The 22,900-nt window shown below is 37.2% G+C and overlaps 1 protein-coding gene across 1 annotated transcript in view; it reads left to right on the top strand.

The window, feature by feature from the left end:
- Positions 1-14,151: 14,151 nt before the first annotated feature.
- LOC112955342 (palladin-like) overlaps positions 14,152-22,900 on the top strand; it is a 15,259-nt gene continuing 6,510 nt past the window's right edge. The window contains exons 1-7 of the mRNA XM_026048618.1: positions 14,152-14,168; positions 16,533-16,711; positions 17,800-17,866; positions 18,519-18,624; positions 19,028-19,102; positions 21,204-21,345; positions 21,674-21,697. Coding sequence (XP_025904403.1) covers positions 14,152-14,168; positions 16,533-16,711; positions 17,800-17,866; positions 18,519-18,624; positions 19,028-19,102; positions 21,204-21,345; positions 21,674-21,697 — 610 coding nt within the window. The remainder of the gene's footprint in view (positions 14,169-16,532; positions 16,712-17,799; positions 17,867-18,518; positions 18,625-19,027; positions 19,103-21,203; positions 21,346-21,673; positions 21,698-22,900) is intronic.

Consider the following 22,900-nt stretch of genomic DNA (forward strand, 5'->3'; position numbering starts at 1 on the left):
TGTTGCTTGCCAAGGCCCTGCTTTGAACGAGCCCCTCCGTGGCCAAGGCTGTGCCCCTCTGTGCCACCCCAGCCTCTGCCTGCTGTCCTCTGCCAGCGAGCCCACTTCTTGCCCGGGCCATCCTGAAGCAAAGCACACTCCTCAGGAGGTGAATTTTAGATGATAGATGGTTTTTGACTAGGTATGTTCTAAAAGGGGGAAAAATCCAGATATTTTCAAATTTAGAAAAGAGATTAAAGCTACTACATTGAAAAATGCTGTTTATTTTTGCCTCTGCTTAAGAAGTGAATTAAATAGGAGGAACAGTTCTTACAGTTCAGTATACTGTGGTATTTTATCYCGGTATAATATAAGAATATTATACAACAGAGAGGATACACAACAAAGAATATTTTAGAAATCTGAAAAAAACATCAATTACATCCTTTTTGCTGCCTTTAAGTACTGGGATAGTAAATTTAACTTTTTGGTATTTAAAAAGAAGATAATTAGTCATATAGCATCACATATCCTTTTGAACTGTTTTCTTGCTCAGTATTACCTCTCTAATTGCCAAGACACATGTGAACTTTGTTTTTAACTTAAAAAGATCTCTCAACCTTTAATCAGAGCCCATAAATCACTGGTTAGTTAATATCTGGCACATATAAACTACAACGTAAGCGTTTAAAACTGATTTGCAGGTTGTTATAACTTTGAAGTAGACAATGCATATGGGAAAGCCATTAGTATTTCTGAGTAACTGCTGTGAGTATTAATCAGATGTCAAAATGTATACCAGAGCACTTTGAATTTCCTGTTTCTGAAAAAGTTACTGTGTCAATGTTCAATTTTACTGCGTGTTAACATTACATTATATTACATTACGTAGGTTTAAAAAATAATGACTTATTTGTAGCTGTGCATTATAACTAAACATTATTAGCTGCAGCATGGATAAAACAGTGCAATTTTTCTCCATGTGAGAGGAGTCATGAGCTTTATAGTCCCTCAGAAAGACCATCTTCTACCTGAGATATTTACAGGCATAAACTGCAGGGCATCTCAGTGCTTTACAGCTGGGGCCAAGCAGAGCTGTTACGAATTTGCTGCCTGCCATAGTTGGGAATACTTTGGTGTTTGCTCTGATACTTGTGCCCCTGTGTGAACACTGAAGCAGCTCTAGGGAGGGTTTTGATAGAGCTGTTAATGCTGTATGGGTATTAACTGAGGAGTTAATCTGTAATTAAGTAGACATTTGTCGTTCTTACCAATCTTTATGACTCCTTGTACGACTTTTCTGACTGTGATGTTGATGTCATCTGTGTTGCGCTGCTCATATATAAAACAGATTCCTTCCCTTTCATCCCTTTTCCAAATAGTAGAAAGAGGCACAATGGAAAGGGATGGAAATAGCAATCAGGTGATTCTAGGTTTTACCCAGGCCTCAGCAAGTATGTATAAATTCCAATAATTTGAAGTAGGGAATTTACCTTTAAGGAGGCTCTAGCACTGACCTTGAGCCAGTTAGATTCATGGGGAGTTTTCTGTTTCCTGGCAAAAACTCCTATTCCAGTTGTGTCACAGTGCGTAAAACACATGGGACATGCTCCGGGCCAGGGCGGGTAGGAGTGGTGGAAGCAGAGAGCGCTTGGAGGCCAGCAGGTGCCATCCAGAGCTGCAGGACTGCAGTGCGGAGAGCAGTGGGGCCCGTGTGCCTTGCTCTCATCAGCCACCAGCGGTAAGCCCGCCGGGCCAGCCAGGAGGCGAGGGCTCGGGCGGGAGCTGTGCTGGGGCTTGCAGTCGGGGTGGGAGTTAGAAGTGCTACCAATGCAGATGCTGAGCAGGTAGCTCTTGGGTAATCACTGCTAATTAGGTAAAGGTGAGGTGCAGCCCTCGGGTCTGGCTCTGGCAGTGAGTATAGTCCTCCCCTCAGGATTGTCYTGTGGGATTTGAAGTGTCCAGCAGTGCAGGGGGAGCCTGGCTGACAAGTACACCTTTTGTCCATGCTGTGAGATGTCTGCAAAGGGCTGCAGTGCCTCAGCATGCTGAGGAAAGGGCATTGTACCCTGGAGGTGTCTATAGAGGGGAGAGTGGGAGAACCACCTTGCCTTTGCTTTCTAAATTTGATCTGTGAAAGCACAGACAATATCAGAGACTCAAAGACTTGACTTTCAGCCCTTCTATCMGAAGCTTTTTTACTGTGCCTCTCGTTGTACCTACCCCAAGATAGGGAATAGAAAAAGAGCATATCCAAGAAAAATACAGGTGGTGCTAATGGTGGCACCTAGAGATGATGCCTTGCCTATGCCAGTTACTATGAAACGTGTTATTTGGTAATACTACCTTAGGACTTGGTAGAGATATAGTAAGTATTGCTCATGTACCATTTTGGTAGTTAATGTTGCAGATCAATTCGGAAAGGTCAATTCAGACCAGTAGGCAGAGAAATTACTTATTATTGGGTTTGGAAAGTGCCTGAACTTCTCTGGCTCTTCTAGATATTCATCTGTTATTGAAAGGAAGCAAATTTTAGGTGGTTGGCTGTAATTMAACAATTTTAAAAGACACGTCAGCTGTAGCTTTAACAATTTGTTTTTTTTCTCAATATCTCTATTTAAAAATAGTTCTGTGAACATTTTCCAGTTGTCTCTATGTAAAGAAATCCACACCACTGAATCTGAATCATAGCTTTAAGAATGTATGCCAGCATGCCTCTAAGAGATGGCAAGAATTAGCTATATGGATAGCATATTTGAGAAAAACATTGCATTACACCATGAAGCACTGCAATGCATAAAAGGACCAATTATATATAGTACACACACACTTTTTAGATGAATTGTGAAAATAACTTTTTCCTTGTTCGGATCGTGAGTGGACATGTGCTTATGCAAAGCACTCTAATAGATCAATATGAATGACAGTCCTTAATCATAAGACATGCAGACATGGAATACWGGGAATGTAGTAATATTTGCTTTATATGAGAAGAGTTATCTTTGGGAAACGTAGTATGTCTGCTTAATTTATGCAAGTTTTCCAAGTTTCCAACTCACATCACATGCGTGTTATCCTGGGCAGCAACAGAATCGTATTTCTGTAGCTGGGTGGTAAATCTGCTGATAAWATATTTTAAAARTATATTTAAAATATTATACACTAATTTATAAAAATCTTTTTACAGTAAATTTATATACTGAGTGAAAAGAGAAATAATTATGGCGTTAATAAAGCTGGAGAGGCTCATGCTTTTGATTAAAGCACATCAGAACATTGTGTGGGGGGGCAAAATATGGAAGAACTGAGAAATCTTGACTTGCATTCTGGAGGAAAGCTCAGCCAACAAAAATTACAGCAAACTTCAGAGCTAAATTTTTGAATCTTCATCAGCAAAAAGTGTGTCAGAGGTATGGTTTYTTTCTATTTAGAAAAGTCTACTAGCTAAAGTTCATTCAGTGTCAGTGTAAAATGTCAGCGTAAAATTAAGATACAGRTTAATAATTCTAGTTAGCATTTGAAAGAGTGAACCTTCTCAGCCTAGGGTCCTTTCTGTCTATAAAGGTAATTTTCTAATACACTGAATAAGGTTATCTGAGATTAGTGAATTTAATTTCTTAATTTAAGGAAAGTAGCTTTCATTGCAACTAGACTAAAATCCTTTGCTAGTGTATATTCTGTTAGGTATGTCACTGAATGATACATATTTTGCTAAATCATAGAATCATAGAATGGTTAAGGTTGGAAGGGACCTCTAGAAGTCATCCTGTTCAACCCCCCTGCAACATGCAGGGTCACCTAGAGCACAGGGCACAGGGCTGCGTCCAAGTGGGTTTAGAAGATCTCCAGAGAAGGAGACTCCACAACCTCTCCGGGCAGCCTGTTCTAGGACTCTGTCACCCTCACTGTCAAGAAATTTTTGCTTAAATTCCTGTGGAACTTCTGGTGCCTCAGCTTCTGACCGTTTCCTCTAGTCCTGTCACTGGCCACCACTGAAAAGAGGCCGGCCACAACCTCCTCACTCCCTCCCTTGAGGTATTTATAGACACTGATCAGCCTTCTCTTCTTCAGGCTGARCAGGCACAGCCTTTCCTCATAGGGCAGATGTCCCAGCACCTGATCATCCTCATAGCCCTGCACTGGACTCTCTCCAGTAGTTCCACGGTTCTAAACTGCAAATATATTTCATTCTGCTGTCTATTGTTTAAAAGGGTGTTTTGTATCATTGTTCACATTTGTGAAAGAATCTCACCTGCACTTAGCAGAACATTGGGTGTACTGACACTGACCTTCAGGCTATATGTTTGACTGGATGACTTTTGTAATTGCTTTTACGTATTTTCTTTTCCTGATGGTCTTAAGGGCACTTCAGTGAAGACTATTTTATTTCTAACAGAGGAGAAGTGTGATGGTCACTAACAGAAATMATTACAGAAAGCTTTAAACCATATACTACCAACTTCAGCCAAACGCCCTTTCTATGTGATGCTGCTTTTTTGTCTGCAAATGCATAAGCAGAAATAGTCATGCTTTAGCTGCATATTTGCACTCAAGATGCAGGTGAAGAGATTGGTGTTATCTTTTTGGCCTTTATTCATTAATGCATAGTATTCTGCATGGATTATCATCAACATCCCTGGGACTTTCTGAATGCTGACCTTTGTAATCTGGAATGCTCTTGTGTTAGAGGTTTTCTTCTTTGGCATCCCAGAAATGCAAGGCCCGTGTCTAGCACTGAGATCCGTGGTCAGTGAGGTACTGAGGTGCTTGTTCTCTGCATCCTGGCGCTTTCTGCATAGTCACACCAGTCCCTGCAGTGGCACCTTTACCCAACCAGGTGTGAGGCTCTGGCACAGCTGCCCACAGCTTGCTCTGCTTGTGCCCAGCTGCCCAATTACTGACCTGCCCTACAGGAATCAAATCAGCTGATCAACAACGTTGAATTGACTGGCTCTCACAGGGAGGCTCTCACAGAAAGGAAGGGAAATGGTGGTAGGAACAGTGTCCATATAGGAATTAAACATTGATGTATTGGATATATAGGGTCTCACTTTCTGCTTAATTTGGTATAATTTTATCTAGTATTAAAGATGCAATTTTGTGTAGCTACAGTAATGTCTTCTGTAAGCATCATTTATTAGTGCCTATAAAAAGCATGGCSATTGAAATAAATGTCATAGTTCATTTCATAGTTTTGTATACCAGGCAACTTTAGCAAGATGTCAAGCAGTTCTGAGGGTAAGCCTGCAAGGCACCATGTGCCACAGCTGCATCTTGTATGTACAGTATGAATTACACTCTGTGTTGTAGACATGGGTTTCTTTTTGCTGCTAGTTGATACGCAAGTTTTTAGGTTCATGATTCAGTGTTTTGGGTGTTTTGTAAACCAGAATCACTGGTCTGAAAGATTTCTCAGCTTCTTCTATTGTGGTTTTGAAAAGAAACCTTACTGCCTCTTTCCTCATCTGTAACCTATGTCAGCCTCTAACTTGCCTCTAACTAAACCGTATGAATGCGAATGCATCTTATGTTGTGAACTGATGCTATGTAAATGCAATTTTATCCTCATAACTATCTTCTCAGTATAAAATATTATTCAACTGGAAGATAATGCCTGACAGTTCTGTAAGCAGTTTGCCTCCTGATATTACAGTATGCTAGTTCAAAATCCTTTTCTGATCAAAGGRCTATGCAGTTAAAATGGATAGCTCTGTTAAGCACTAAATTTGGATTATAGAAAATGTGCCTTCCATATCAGCTAGGCATGCAATCGTGGTAATTCTGCACACCTTAACAGTTCTTTGCATCTGAAAAATGTCCAGCACTTCACATGAGATTATTAAATATTTTTGATTCTAACCTATTGTATCGGTCTTTACAGCTTTTATTTTCTTTCTTCCCTTCTGTAATCACGTTAATTTCATATCAGTTACTAGTAGTAGCAACTTGAGGTAAGCCTAGGTCTACATAAGTCAAGTGATGGAATCTGTAATTTAAGTAAATAGACTTATTTAGTCAGCACATAAGAGACCTATTTGCACTTGCAACACTTGTAGTTAACAGACATCTGCTGCAAAACTCTGATATGACAGTAAGTGAAAAGATGCCGAAGATAAGAGCTCGCACTGGTCTGTTCCCTCAGGTGTGCTGCTGGCTTGTTAAGCCTGAGTGGTAATTTTATTGCTAACGTGTGTCTGCTGATGGAAAGTCAKAGTCTAATCACATTCTGAAGGGTCCAGTGAGTCCATGGAAAGGTGGCCCTGGGGTAAGCTAGTGGGGACCCATGACCTGCCTCTTGCATGTTTGGGATAACTAAGTGCCTCACCTCAGTTTCTCAATGAATAGCACGTATGTAATTTTCTGATAACTGTTTCAGTGCTCAAGTCCTATTCATTGAGATTGCTATTTGTGAATTATTAGTTAAAAAGCCTATGTTAAAAAGGTTTCTCTTCGGAGGAGTATTAGGCTACCTCAGAACCATGAACATGCCTGTACATCCAGCTGCATGGATACTAGGTGAGRGAGAACTGTTGTTTTGAGCTATTAGACCCGTTCTAGATTGTTGCTACAAAGTAGTCCCGTGCTTATATTCATTTGGCTTAGGTGCTCCAAACAATTTTGATGAATGTTCCTCAAAATACATCCAACAGAATGGAAAATGGAGGAGAAGAGGGCAGGATGGAATAAAATGAAATGTAATAGTAGTTGGCTCTTGCAGCTTTCTCGGAGACAGAACAGACCATGTAAAATGGAGAATATTACTTCTAATAGCATGTGCCTGTGCAGTTCTTCTGAAGTGCTGAACTGTACYTCTGTTATGAGATGCTTCCCCCACTTTTGGCTCTCAATGCAGGACTGATTGCATTTGAAGTGTGCATTTTAAAATATATGTAATATCTTACCATAACTTCCTTTAAACAAACCTTTTAGAAAGATCCATGGAAAATAAAACAGGCAGCATTGCCTGGTTCATCTTTAGAATCCATTTTAGAGACTGGAAGAGAATTTTATAACTGTAGGGTAAAAACACAGAGCAGCACTTCTACTTTAGAAATCTAATATTCTGATTTTTTGGAAGGAGATGATAATTTCATGTAACAAAACAGCAAATAAATCAATTTCTGCTGGCACAACAACAGACACAAGCAGAAAAGGGGCTGCTTGACATACTGACAAATGAATTAGTGGAACAATCTGAAACACAGATAATGTCTACCACACTTTGACTCCAGGGTAAGATGTTCCAGGCCCAAGAAGGAAGTTGTACAGAAACATTCAATTTAATTACCTGTCAGAAAGAAATTACTGCTCCATGTCTGGAAGTTCATGCTATAAAACTATAGGGGTTCGTTTGCAGTAACTAGTTAATTGCAAAAACTGTGCGTTTCAGGTGCTGGACTTGCTCTTGTGTTATGTGCTGAATTCTGCATGGAGTATTTCACAGTTCTGTGGTAATCACATGAGATATAAAAGTGTGAAAAAGGAAGGGTTATATGTGGTAGCTATTAAAACCTGAATTTTATTCAAAATCGTATATAAAGGTAGATATGCGTATAACCATTTAAAATAATTTTATCTTGGGAATAGCTGACGGTGCAGATCTGCCTCATGTGTGACTGCAGTTTGTCATTCTCCACATCTATAAATCATTTTGTCTTTGTTCTTAGATATGTGGAAGCAGCTTGTGTGTTTATTAGCATGGGAGGCATGCTACTGCCCGTATTGCAGTAGGCTTCAAAGTATATAAGATATTTCACCAAGAAAGCTTCTGACGAATTATGAGCTCTGAAGTACAAGTTGAGAAAGATGCATAGAATGTTAGGGAATAAAATGACATCGGACACTTCTTTAGCTGCAAGCTGCTGCCTTTTCTAACTTGAGCTTGTATTTTTTTTCGTTCTTCCTCTCACTTATGACTCAGAGCACCTAAAGTTCTCAGGAAGAACAGTGCTGCAAATGAGTATAGGGACTTGCAAACAAGAGCATGAGCATTCATTTTCTCTGCCTGTTGGAGTGTTCTGCACATTTGATTTTCTTGTGGTTTTTAAACTTTTAAAGGTGGTTTTATGAGCTACTCATGAAATAAGCCACCTCCTCCCAAACATAAATAAGAGCTGTAATTGAAATGTTTGTTTCTGCTTGATTTCTTTTTTAAAAAGTATGGTTTCATAGTTTGCTAGTATTTCCTGTCCAATATCTCTCCTTTTTTTTCTTTTTCCTCTTGAAATTTGCCTACTTTTTTATTAAATTTCAGAGTGCTCATTTTTGAGAGAAGAAAAATAATCAGTTCAAGCGTGGCCTTTAACAGCAACAAATTTGAAGATATTTTCTTATCAGGCAATACTTGGTTCTAAATGAAATTTATCACYTGTTCTGCAATAATGTAAAACTAAAGAAAGTGACTGCTATTAAAAAAAAAGTACTTAATTAACAGGAATTATAGTTATCTCATTTTCTGAAAACTATGTTTGACTGTTCTCAAAAATGTTTGTCTTATAAATGGTGTAAAAACCTTAGTATATTAACGTCATAAAACTTCTTCATGTTTATTATGTCTCTGAGGTTAGTTTCCCRTTAATTCATCTGTGTTTATTTACATATATGTTCATTCATTCATAATTTATAAACTTATATATGCATAAATTCACTAGTTACATAAGTTAGTGAAATGCAAAAGAATTATTACTTTTAAGTGACTAGCTGTATATGTGGCAAAGAGTCCATGTGCTTGTTGTTAAAGGTTGTTTGCAGCACTGCATTTTCTCTTTTCCATGATCTCATGATTACCCAAACCTGTAAGAAAGTGAATTATTTATCCAAGACTATTTGTCAGTGAAAATGCTGTTTCTGAAAATAACATATTTATACCTCTGGTTTGTGTCTAAACACAGAAGAATAAGTTCTGTGTTATGTTTCTCAAACTTTTCTGTCAAATCTATGCTTTATATCCACAAATGCTCAATGTATTTGTCTTCACAAGCCATTCAGTTAAAACTTGTGGTTTAGTGGTGGACACAAACGAGGACAATATCAAACATAAACTATGAAATTAGGTTGGATTTACAGTTTGGTGTTCAGAAATGCAAGATGAGTTATTCAGCGTTCCTTGGTGGTCTATGTGAAAAAGTTGCTGTCTAGACACCTTCTCTAATGTTTTCTGTTTTCTTGGTCAATTAAAGATGTTCTCTTTCTTATTGTTACTAAATAAATCTGCACAGATGCTTTCTGTTATACATAATGAAACTAGATTGTCTGGAGTGTGATATCACCTTTGGATAGCACTGGATGCTCTTGTATACCTGAAGTACAAAATATCATTTGCTCCAACCCATAATGTGATCGAATAGTAAGTATCACTTCCTTGGCTTTTTTTTTAGGCTATTTAGTCACAAATGTACCTCCAAGACTTTGAAGCAGGTTCATTAACAAGAAAGTTGCTAGGTAYTTGTCATTTTTTAAGCTTAGGAAGTTTTTTACGCTAAACTTTGAAGTTAGTGTCTTTCCAATAATCAAAATTATAAAAAGAATCAACRTATGCTGCTAGAAAGTTACTGCTGTAAGAAGTGTCTAGTAGTGGATTTTCCCTTCGTGACTTGCACAGCCTTCTGTAACAGAGATGTTTATCAATCAAAAATACTCTATTTTCCTTTCTCTATAGTGTATCATTCCTGGTCTTTGTAAAGAAAAAAAATAGTATTAACTTTTTAATTATTAACATGGAATGTAATACAGGCTTGTTCTTCACATTACATTTTTACCATTTTTTCAGTTTTCTTTTTCACTTCAGGTATTTCATTATTCCATGAAATCATGCATCTCTTCTAGAACTTCATAARAATGTAGGGTTAACACAGAAGCATGCAATTTATCCTAATGAATGTTTACTGAAGAAGGGTTTGACGTTACTGACTGATTCTTCTCAATCATATATTACAGGGTCAAATTATGCAAAGTGTTAAAAAAAAAAAAAAAAGTAACTTATCTATTTGAATTATTGTTATGCTTCTCCCACACTAGGACCATACYTTTAAGACTTTCAGAAAGAAAATGACCTATCTGAATAACCAGAAATGGGAGAAAAAAATGAGGGGCAGAAATATAAAGGAATAATATTTTAGGATGAACTTGTTGTGAGTCTTTGGTTCAACAGAGGCTYACTGAGCAATGTAGTCATAATCCCAAGTATTTTCATACTTCTAGTTTGTGTTATGATGTGTGCAGCTATTTTGACTAAGAAACTTCATTAAAAATAACACTTAAAAAGTTGAGGTAAAGCAGAAAAGACTAAAGTGCTATGATACAGCAGCATCAGTGGTGAATTTGTAACAAGAATAAATTTCATAGAGTTCAGTAACTCCAGAGGGAAGCACTTGTGGCATAAATTCTGCTTGTGCATAAAAATAATGAAGAGCGGTTGAACTTGGTAGCCTTGTGCTCCGCTGAAAGTGAGGGAATGCTGAACAAGCAAAGGTAACTGGCAAACAAAGAAAAGCTTTAAATTCTCCAAAGCTAAAATGTGAAATAAAGTGTGTTCTTTAAAAGACAATGCATGGTCAAGTTAAAGACTTTTTAAACTGTGTTCTCAGTGTAGTTAATTMTTGCACCTGTTTTACATTACCTTGTGTGAACATGCAGATAATTAAGAAAGCCTTCAGCATAAGGTTCTGTATTTCAAAACTGCAAAGTAAGGCCGAGAATTGCCGACAGAGATGAGATACAATCTGAAACATTTTAAGGTCATTTATGCAAGACCTCTGATTGATTTTAAGACAAATCTGTTAGTTTTAAATTGTGTGATGATACTACTTTTCTTTTGTCCATAGCTGTATGTGGAACATTTTTGTTCAGAGAGAACAACCCCAACTACAGGCCATATCTCGGCTCTGCTTCTCAATATCTCACTTGAGTATCTGTCAGAAGCTCAGTGAGCTTCACTGGTGTCTTCCCCACRTGTAGGATCTCCTCACTAACCATCTTCTGCGCTGTCAGCATCAGTAGACTAGACAACTTCTGCCAAATTGAGCAAGTTAAGCAGAGCCTTGTCCCACAAGAAGCGCTAACAGAAAGAGAGAGAAAACTGAGACAAGAATGGAAGGAAGGAATTTTCTTCTTGACAGGAATAAGCTGCAGAAAATCCGCAGAGCTACTACAGCSTACACAGAGCAACAGGTGCCATTGCGCCTTTTTCATATGGGGACTTCGGAGGCCAGGTCTCACCTGGTCTCATTCTTAGCTTTTCCGCTCTCCTCCTTGAATCCTTGCAAAATGGTTGATGCACAGCCTGATTTTAGGGGGAGCAGAATGGCAGGCTAGTGTCTTGAGCTATTTCATGAGAATACAGACATTTTGCTCTTCCTCTGATTTTTTTATACTCTTCTGGGAAGATGGTTTTGATGTCTGAGCACATAATCCTGCAATTTGCTCTATGTGAAACCCCTACTGAAGTCAGTGGGAGCTTGGAGATCACTTTGCAGCACCTGAAGAATCAGTCAAGTTACTTATATGCAACAGACTCATTTGTAATACTATCCTCTCTTTATTAAATGATTTCTGTGTTTTTCAGTGTGTTAGTGTGTTCAGCATTTTTGAACCTGTTCAATTGGAGTTTCAGGGAAAGCATTAGATTTTCAGCATCCATATTTTCAAAATATAAACATTTAAAGTATGTGCATTGTTATTGGTACCTCTTATGAATTTTTTCTATGAGTAAGAAAATTATATATAAAACCAAAATACTGCATTATTTGYACAAAAATTGAGCTATGCACAAGTAAGGTAAGCATCTAAAATTGTTTAATGTGTGTAGTCTAATGTCTACACTCTTAGTTTAGATAGTATCTAATTTTTATGTGGTGAAAATAATTTATTTTTAAAACCAAACTAAAAGCATTCCTTAAATAGTAATGTTTTACAGTTGCAAAGTGCTGGACTATATTACTTGTATGGGGAAATTACAAAGTGGGAGTTATACAGTATTAGGATGGAAATACTAACTCCTCCAGTACAAGGATGTTAAAGTATTTCATTTTAACTTCTCTTGCTAGACATACTTAACACCACCAAGGATAAAATTACTTTTTAATTTACAACTTATCTCTCTTCACTATTTGTGGTGGTCTGAGTTCCCTATTATAATACTTCCCTTAGGCTATGTCTTAAAGTTTCACTTCAGCTGCCGTTTTAAATTAACTTTTAAGAGTGTGCCGAAAGGAAAGCCTCACTATTCCTCAGTGACATTCAGAAAACACAGGTTCCAGCAGGCTTATGCATTAGAGGGAACCTTGAACTGTTTTTCTTAAGGCCCTGGTGTTCACTCAGTCAGTGTGCTGTTCAACTCTGTTTATATTTTGTTCACAGTCATTAAAATCCCAGACATGCTCGTGTGTTTCCATGCATGGGAGTTTGTCGASATGCAAAGAAAAGGAGAGTGAGGAAGAAAGGCAAATTATGAATTGCTACTTAATGTCAGTATATGCAAACTGTTTCTCACCTGGCATCCGTGGCCATCATTTCTAGTTGACTCATCAAGTTTTGCTGTCATAGAGTAATGTATCAAAAGGAAAACAAAATGAGGCTTTGGAGCACATAAAGCAAGTATCTTAACTGCTATTACTCTTACTGGTGCCAAAATGTGCTTGCTTGAATATTAGCTTTCTAGTCCAGTGATTGTGTTTCAGTGTCTGCATTCAATACTTAATTGCTATGTTTAACCCACAGTGAGGAAAGCTACAGTGCAGGTGAAAACTAAGCCTTGTTGTAGAAAGTGAAAAGACAGGAATGCCAGGGTGGAAATACAGGCAGGACACAGAAGGAGCAAAGCTTTGAGAAATGCAATGTGATGTACAAGTTGGTAAGATCTTTAATAACTAATAACATTAATTCCACTTACATAAAATTTATATTCCTTTAATCAAATCTTTGCCGCCTTCTGCCGTCATTACAGCATTTTCAGTGTTCGTTCAAGGGGTTGCTTCTCTACAAATTTGCATAAACATTAGCATGGCCCGTAGGATTCTGCTAGTGTTCTTTGTTTCGATTCTGCGAACTGCTATGGACACACAGCTAGAAGGCCTTTTATGGTCTGTCTCCCTATTTTGTTTCTATCTATGCACTTTATATTCATATTAAGAACTTAAAGCAAAGAGGTAGTGAAAAGAGTAGATTTTTTTTTTCCTCTTTCTCCATTAAGTGTCTGGAACCTGTGAAGCAGACACCTTTTTTTCTCTCATCCTATTGATCTTTGTGTGAGAATTCCTGTTCTTTAAAACATTTGCTGTTTTTTTTTTTTCTTTTTGTTTGTGTTTCTTACTGTTCAAGTCTGTTGGTTTTGTTTTGGTTTGGGGTTTGGGGCTCTCCAGAAGCAGCAACATTATTGCCTTCTCACACCTGGAGAGTAATCCTCTTATCCCAGGAGGATCAGTAGGCTGGAATAAACTGCACATGAGTTAATGCTGTCCTAGTTGGCATCAACTTGGAATTTTCCTGTAAGATTTTCTTTGCAGCTGTTTTTTCTCTGTCTAGCCATGACTCCTTTGTGTTTGTATGGGCCCGTCTCCTATGATAGTGATTTGTTGTTTGCTTTGGTGATCTCACCAGAAAGAGAGAATGCTTCAAAGATTGATCTTTCAATCTTTTTCAGCGCTTAGGAGCAGAAATTCCTCTTTCTGTGAGTATCAGGCATGTAATGACAGTGCGTCTGATGAGGTCTGTAGATACTACAGTCTACTAATTATTGTTTTGTTCCTTACTGTAGCCCCAACTATATACAAGATGAAAACTGCCATTTGGCCTTTTTTTCAGACAGCAACTACTTCATTTAGTTTTATTAGCTGTCAGATAGGTTTTTTTTCTTCTTAAACTCTGGTGAACCAAACTGGAAAACTAGTAAGTTAATTGCAAGAGTATTTCTGCTGGCTATTTTCTCATTCACTTCAATCTTTATTTAATCTCCAAACAAAATTCACATAAATTGCTTCTGTCAATGAGTAGCTGAACAAGGATAAAACAGAAAAGCAATTGGAAAGCAAAAGAGAATATAGCTGTTCTTTGTTTTATTYTTCATTTCAACAAACCTTGCAGTCACCTGGTGTTCCTGGTGAATTTTCCTTTCCGCGGTAAGCAGTGTARTCAGACATGAGGCCTGCTTCCCGTTCATCAGATATCATACTAACGATGGTCGAGATAATTTTGTATTGAATTGCTCCCTAATGTGTTTTTTCGCCCTGGCAGGCAGTGTCTGATGTAGCAGGTCAGGACTTGTTTTCAGTGGTGAATCTGTGATTTACCAAACATGCAGTGATTCTCCACCCCAGCAAGCACTGAGGAAGAGTTCCCACCGATGTCACCTGAGAAGAGCTGGGTGCTTGCTTGAATGAAGCAATAGTATAAAGCTTGCACTCTAAAGAAAGCAACTTCTTTATTAAACATTATCTGACAAAACTTTCTACTTTGTAATTACATGCTTATCATAAATTCTCAACTACTTGGTGAATATGGAAGTTGGGAGACAGTAGAAACCAGTACAACACTCATGAAACTAAGATGGGATCTAGCTCAGAAAGTAATTAGGTATGGAGGAGAGGCTTTCCCTTGCAGGAGGCTATTGCCCCTGCTATGGGCTTCTTTATGTGACTGTATAGAAGATGAATCTCTAATTCTCACAGATATTGTTTAAAATAGAACTTTGGAAAGACTGCACAAAGGTTGGGGCTCAGGGTCTGATCAGCAGAAACAGCAGAAGAGATCCTTACACTGAGACAGGAGGAGTTGTGACGAGGACAGGGGAGGCCAAGAGGAGGAACAGAAATGTTAATTTTGGCAGCTAAGCTGACAAGAATAAATTTGTCTGCAAGCCCAGTGGTTGTAAAAGTAGGCCAGAGGGGTCTCCTGAGTAAACAAAGGGAAGTTTATTAGTTTCTTTAAAAAAATGATACTTTCTGTGTGCACTTTCTGGGCACAACAGAAGACAGAAAAGAAACTTTTTTAGTTACAGAAGAGAACTGTATATGGTTCTGGTGCCACTATCGACATTTTGTAGCTTTCAGGAATAGCAGCTCTGTTCTTCAGAAGCACAGAGGACTTGCCCAGAGCTATGAGTATTATGCAGAAAAAATGTCTCGTGTCTCTGTTGTATTTCTTACTCTACCATAAACACAAGTTTTCAAGGTTCTGCAATCTGATATTGTCAGGAAAAAAAAAAAGTTCTGTAACCTTCTTCTATCTGCTAATTGTATGTTCTTGGTTTCAAAGAAAGGCGGGAGCAGTAGAACACAGCGGCTGTGGAGAGCACCCRTGCTGGTGGCTGTTGGGTGCTCCAGGGCACCCTGTGCAGCACCTTGCTCTGTTGTTGGAAGCGGAYGGGTCTGTAACCTCCGTGCTTGTTTTCTTCTCGAGATTGGAAGAAGAGCAAAACAGCTGGAACAGCAAAATTTCTCTGAGAAGCATGTACAGACTAAATAATAATAAGTAATATCCTCAGATATTTTGGTGTTTTTAAGTCCTTAAAGATTTTAAGTCCGTAAAAATATTTTTAGTGCATTGTAGTTTGAGATAAAGTCTCAATTATACTATTTATTTTATAAAATTCCTTACATTAGGGAACTAAAAACTGCATGCAAGTATAGATGAAAGCGCATTTCCAAAGCTTGCTGTTGGATATTAAGCATTTTGTCTTTACACTCATTACAGAAAGGTTCAAATTTTATGGTGCTGGTAGAGTAGATTTGGAAGGAAAGGAGGGCAGAAAGAGAGCTGAGGTCAGTGAAAGAGCCCAGCCAAGGGTCATGGCGAGAGCAATGGCAAGGGAGAATAGTAGAGGCCAGAGAGAGTTGAGTCAGTTGGAATGGGAATAGCAAGCTGGAAAAGATCCAGCACAATTGGTTTTCAGGAGAGAGTGGAAGTTTGAGGGTAGAAGGAAGGTACTTCCCTGTTTTCCTTTTGTGGCTCACAGAGCCACCAGGCTCACAGAATTGCAGAGTGGCTGAAGGGAAAAAGTAAAATAAAGTAAAATAAAATCCTACTGACAATACTTTCTGGGCTGTGTGAAATAAGGAAAAATCACAATATAGCTTACAGGAGTAGGACAGGCTGATAAGAGACAAATAGAAAAGAAGTGGAAAATGGTACTTCAAAAATCATTCTGAGAGTCTATGAACACCTGGATGAAGGAAGCAGCAGGTTAAATAGACATGAGTTTGTAGATAAAGCAAGTGAGTAGATAAACATGTCAAAAGCATTAATTGCACCAGGAAGGATAGGGAATTTAAAATTGATTTAAAATTAATTTAAAATTAATTTAAAAATAATTTAAATATCAGTATATACTATTTACTTAATATTCAGAAAGAAATTCTTGCTACCTTTTTAATAAAGTTTATTCAAGCAAATTGTTTCTTTGCAAATTCTGTAACGCACATAAAAGCACTCTGTACTGATTCAGTAACAATTTAGATTTTTGCAGCAAAATGTAATGTCTTCAGTGTGATGGACCTGAATCAACCCATTATGTTTTTACTTTGTATGTGTCTCTCTCTTTAAATGTGTGTGGGCTACAGATGGTTCTGTGAAGGAAAAGAACTGCAGAATTCCCCTGACATTCAGATCCATTCTGGAAGTGGAGGACTTCATTCACTAATTATAGCAGAAGCCTTTGAAGACGATACTGGGCGCTATACTTGTCTGGCTTCAAATTCCATCGGTTCAGACAGTACCTCTGCTGAAATATTCATTGAAGGTAGGTAAAAAAGGTGCTATGGTCACCTAGTGGCTGTAATCGAAGAGCTGACTGGTTGTGCCAGTAACAATTTTCAMTATAGTAGTATAGCTAGTCCCATTAGGACAATAGGAATAAATACTTTTTTTCCCTTTAAGTGAGTTCAGAATATTTCCAAAACACRTTATATCAAAACTTCCACTGCTAGGAAACCCCACTGTATAAATGTTATGTATAATWCAATATAATTAGTCTAAGCTGTGAAGATAGTGGGTAATGAGCTTAGTCTGCAGATGGTTTGTTATACTTAGTTGCTCTTAACTAAGGATGAAGTTATCTGTGAATATGCCCTGTGTCTGCTTAGCTGAAAGGAGGGTAAAGTTATTTGTCTTTTTGTGCAGGTTTATGATAATGTTATTTATTATTTCACCATGCTCTTTAAAAAGAAAAAAAAAAAAATCGGTTTTAAAATCACGCTGACCCAGCAGTGCTTTAGGCATTTCATTTACATCCAAGCACATACAGGGCCACTGTGTAAGATAAAAMCAGTGCTTAAGTTAATACCACCATCTGATAGGTCAGAAAACAAGATATATGGTATAGCATAAATGCTTAATGATTCCCACTTCAAACAGCTTCTGGCAAAATTCTCTTATGCATCTTAGCACTCACTATTTTTTAAAATTTTTCTGTTATGCTATGAATTACCTTCAATTAGTTCTTGAACCTCCCCTATACTAAAATTGATTTTTTTAAACCTTTAACATTTATGTCAAAAAATTACAGATTTTGCAGTACAGTGGTAGTAGTATTTCCTTCAGTATGCCTGAAGGCAGCTAAGAACCTAGGGACAACAGTTTGTGATTAAATCAGCATGGCTACGGTGTCTGTAATGGTCTAAAAAAAAGAGTTTCATCGGGGAAGAAAAGCTGCGGTAATTTATTACAGAGAACTCTCAGCTCTGTGTTATTGTTCTTTTATTAATGGTGCCTCATGCAAGTCAGCTCAAGTGAAAAGCGAAAGCAGCAAAGCTTTTATTTGTCTTTTAAATTTAAACATAGAAGAAATCAGTAAAAGCACAGGAGTGCTGAACAGACTTTCTTTTGCAGGTGCCAGTTCCACAGACTCAGAGAGTGAGAGTTTAATTTTCAAATCAAAATCTGGAGCTATGCCACAGTAAGTGTGCCGAGTACAACCAGTACTATATACATGTGCTATGCAAATGTTCTTAATAAGAGACCCCAGAAAATCTTTGGTAATTTTAGATCTGAATAAGCATCTGGACAAAATATGTATGTGTGTGTCTTGTCCTTGGCTTTTCCGCTTCACTAATGTGATACAAATGTGTTGTATTATGACTGTGAATTTTATTAACATGCTTATCCTGTTTAGGAAGTCTGGCCCTATTCTGACAACATTTTTGTTGATACAGACTTCTCATGTTTAGGAATTAATTTTATTTATTTAATCTAGTCCTCGTTTTTAACGACCCAGACGTATTTCTTAAAGACAGGCGCCTACAGTTAAAGAAACAAAATACATTTCGGTTTGTGTCTTAAAGCAGTACTTTTTATTATGGTATTAAAACGTAAATTATCCAAAGAACACTCTTTTTTCAAGCTTCCTACAATACTGATATTTTCATCTGGTAATATTTGCCTTATATTCAAAATAAAAGTCTAAGATAGTCAAGCAAGCATGAGATCATGATCACCACCAGTTTAAATAAGTTATTGAAAAGTCAGTGGATTCAAGCCAGTGCATAATTGGTTACAAACTAACACATCTCATTTCAGGTATTAAGAAGTATTTTTGTTGTTTTTTCTAGGGCCCAAAAGAAAACCACTTCTGTTTCCTTAACAATAGGATCTTCAACACCCAAGTCAGGAGTCACTACTGCTGTTATTCAGCCTATCTCTGTGCCTAATCAGCAGGTATCCAGRCACCGTTTTTTATAATTAGTTGGAGTATTCAAAATTTTATTTCAAAATTAAAGGTTTTCTTTTAAGCCTCTTATTTTGTGGAAGTGTGGCACTGAACTTATTTATTGTCTTACAGAGTTACAGTAAAAAATAAATGAATGGAGTATTAATGTAAATATATGTAAGGATTTAACATAGTATCTATCACTGCATCATGTGAGCAACTGACACTGCTGTTGGTACTGAGAATAGCATAGGATATAACTTGATAATGACTCATTACAGTTCCAAAAGAATATAATAAAGACTTTACATTTTCAAATTTACAGCATTGCATAGATACATGCAGATCATTTTATTAACCCAATAAAGTGGTTGCAGTTTATTTTCATAGAACTGTTGCATTGCTTTCCAGGTCCAAAGCCCTACTTCACATCTCCACCGTCTAGATGGATGCAAGCCTATCTATTCTGCACCTATTTTTACTAAGGTCTGTTTCAACCATGATTTTTATGTCAAACTTTTGCAGTCCTAAAGGAAATATCAAAATGATATATTCTAATGCAGGATTTTTTGATCATATTAAACATTTTACAGTTTGAATATGAGGGTTCTTTTCAGTCTGAGCACAACTGGTTTACTAAGAAAATGGTTTGCATTGCAGCAGTAAAATCACTCATACCTTCTACCCTCTCCAAATAATTGAAAAACTTGCATGAATATTTTGCACGTGTTGTTTCCATTACTGCCATCCATTGAGAAAACTTGGCAAAATAAAACAAGGTAGGCACCAGTCAAGCATCATTRTCATGATCAAGTATTTCATTCTACAAATTAATCTCCTAAAATAACAAATAATGGATATGGGATTTTTTACTTGATTTTAGAACAAATCCATCCAGGTGTGTTAAAAATGCAATTCAGATATTTCTTATTGGGATATCTTTTAAAATGTAAGGTATAGAATTGCTGGAAAGGAAATTTTTATTCCATATTTTTTAACTAATTAAAGTTAATATTTATCTGCATATACACCCCAAACTAACCTTAACGTTTGGAAATTAGGCAAACCAAAGTAAGAGCAAAAAAGCCTATCTCCCTGTTGTCTAAGATACAGCTTTCAGCAAAATTCTGATTTGCCTTGTGCACATGAAGATTTTTATAGCAGAGTCTGTTACTTAATCATTATTTATTGAACACGGAAGAAGAAAATAAAGCATTTCAGGTTATTATTTCATAATAGCAATTTGACTAAAAGCTGATGTGGAGCAACAAACGTTTTTATCTAAACAAGATAGTAAGAAAAGTAAGCTCTGTTCTTCAGAGCTTTGCAGCTTGACTCCAGTGCATCCCTTTCTCATGGAAGGTGAGATCTGATTCYGTGCCTTCAATCCTGTCCTCCTGCAATGGCAGCGAAGACATCAGAGCAGTGTGAATAGCAGAGGTGCAGGGCGTTAGGGAGAGGGGTTGCTGCAAGATAGGGAGGCCAACAACTTTTTAATAAGAGGGGGGAAATAAGAGGAATCCAGCCCTTGTTGAAAAACTTGTTGAAAAAGCATTCAGACCTCCACTCTTGCCTCCCAATCCTCATATCCTTTCTGTCTGAAATCTAATCTTAACTGAAATAAGCCAGTTGGAATCTTGCAAATCAAAACAGCTTTAATTATAGAAGAAATGAACAACAAAGTAACCAGCTTCTTCAGATTTTCTTCTATACAGACTTCAGGAAGGAGCTGAAAGATTGCGAGGTTTCCATATTAATAATAATAATAATAATAAAGTATATATTTGATTAAATAYAGGTCTGTGAATTTTAAGTAGGGATAACCCTGATCTTTAGATCTAACTTTAAGTGCTTTGCTGGATCAAGGCCTAAACTCTCAGTAATAAACTGGACAGGCATTGAGACAGCTAGTACAGTATAAAAGCTTCCTGCTTTGTAGTCTTCAGATGGATAACAAAAACAAAAATAGTATGTCTCTTATCTACTCTATTAATTAAGTATTCTGCTTCCCCCTCTATCATTGTGGTTCTTCATCCAAGATACATGTTTTCCTTCAGATATACGTAAGAATCTATTACAGCTATAATTCTGTCTCAGAAGGTATTAATGCATGAGCTAGTATATCCTAATTGTGTTTCCGTGCTATAATTTTGCCTCAATAGTTTCTAATGAGGAAGGCAACTCTGCATTCTAGAGGATGACATGAACGCAACAAGGCCACTCTCTCAAAAGTGACTCAATCAAAACAGTCAGCTGTATACTCTGCATTTTAATTTCATCTTAGTGAAGATGAATGAAGGCTCAAAGATCAAATCATAACTATCCACTTGTCCTCAATGAGGAATTGAGTGCTTTTACAGTTTTTCAATCTGTAGTCATACTAAAATGTATTTGAAAATAGTACCTTTATTCGGTCTTAGTCATATAGCTGATATGTTTAATGGAATCAAGAGTAAAAATACTGCTTATAGAAAATAACTATTACAAAAATACAAGGACACAATAGAAGAAGGGAAGGAATGAGTATTTTAATGAGTATCAGGTGCTTCTGGTTCATTTTAATTATGATGGTTATGGTGTGTTTCAGGAGCTACAAAACTGTACAGCATCTGAGGGACAAGTCGTGGTGTTGGAATGCAGGGTCAGAGGAACCCCTCCAATTCATGTCAAGTGGTTTCGCCAGGGTACACAAATCCAAGATTCTCCAGACTTCCGAGTTCTCCAGAAAAGTAAGACAGTAATCCAAAGCAGCTACTTTTGATTCGGGATGATGTGCAGGAAAGTCATAAAGTTAGTCTGTCAGGATTGAGTTTTGGCTGACTCCTCTCTTCCTCACATTTCAGTGGTTATAATGGTTAAGAATAATGATAGAACTACTGCTACCAAGGCACAATTTCAGTCATCCTTATTTTTTTTTAATGTGTCTGCAGATTCTGTACTTGTCTACAGTACTTCATGTTCACCTAACATGCAGTTGCTTACTAATGCAACCTCTAACACCTTCTTTTCTTTTTTCTTTTTTGTTTTTTTTTCTCCTTCTCATGATGTGATATGCAGAGCCACGATCCGCAACTGAACCTGGTAAGAATCATATGAAAAAATAATCTTTTGATTCACTAGCTCTTTGTGTTTGCATTGAAGCCATAAATAGAACAATGTTTCTGCTGAGCATTGGTAATATGAAACTCCCTTGAAGACAATGTTTCTTTATCACAGTCTCCATACTTTTACACTGTGCTTTACATCAATTCCTTTATTAGTTAAACAGTAAATTCCATTCAGACCAGCAAAGAGAGCCCTGCAGCCTAAGCTTTGAAGCAGAGTTAATTCGCAGAATATGAGCATTTTGCAAGCTAATGAGAAAAAAAATCCCACAAAATTCCATCACCCAAATAGTACTCGTAATAGTTTTGTAACACCCAACCACTAAATGCCTTTCTTCCCAGTTTAGTTTGACAGATGTGTGCAAGAGCTGATCCCAAGAAAAATGGGTGCTCTGGGTTTTTATAGTCTATTCACAAGGTAGAATTCCTAGATTTCAGCAAGTAAAAAAAATGTTCTTTATCCAGCTACAATTAGGGTTTTTTTCCTGCTTTTTTTCTTCGCTGTTTTTCTTCACTGTATCACTGTTAAACCTTTTTTTTTCTGTTATGATAGTTTGTTCAATAATGTACAATGCGCCTTACTCATCACTAAAATCAATAACATGTATACAAAGCATATATAAATTAGTAAAGTGTGGGCAAATCRTACATACTTCCTTTTGACATAAATCACAAGCTGTGTTTTGTTTATTGGTAGTAATACCGGAAATAACATAAATAAGTAGCCCTGTTGCTTAGGATGTCATTAAGGATTGTAGAGTTTTTTACAGTAAGAATATGGGTGGGTTACAGAAAGGCGGTAGGTACAGCACTGGTTTATGAGGCAACGCAGACTCTTAAGAAGCCAGACAAAACAAAACCTGCAGAGGAAATTGCTCATCAGCAAACAAGCAACTGCTACTCAGTGCAGATGATGAGAATGTGCAGAGATCCAGGAAGGAAACCAACCTTCCTGCGCTACAGAAGTATTCAGAATTTTGAGATGGATGTAATTTCTAAAGTTTTTCCCAAGTGTACATCTCTCATGGAATTTTGCATAAGTTTTAACAAGTGTAATAGACAAGTTTTAACAGTTAATTGCTCTTTCTCAACTGAAGGTTCCACTGCCAGTAAATGCTTTACAGTGTTCAGGAATACTGATTTTCTTTTGTAAAGGCAGTGATTTAAAAAAAAAAAAAAA

Source organism: Nothoprocta perdicaria, unplaced genomic scaffold (assembly GCF_003342845.1).
Source record: "Nothoprocta perdicaria isolate Ctin4 unplaced genomic scaffold, notPer1 scaffold_56, whole genome shotgun sequence".
Taxonomy (NCBI): Eukaryota; Metazoa; Chordata; class Aves; order Tinamiformes; family Tinamidae; genus Nothoprocta; species Nothoprocta perdicaria.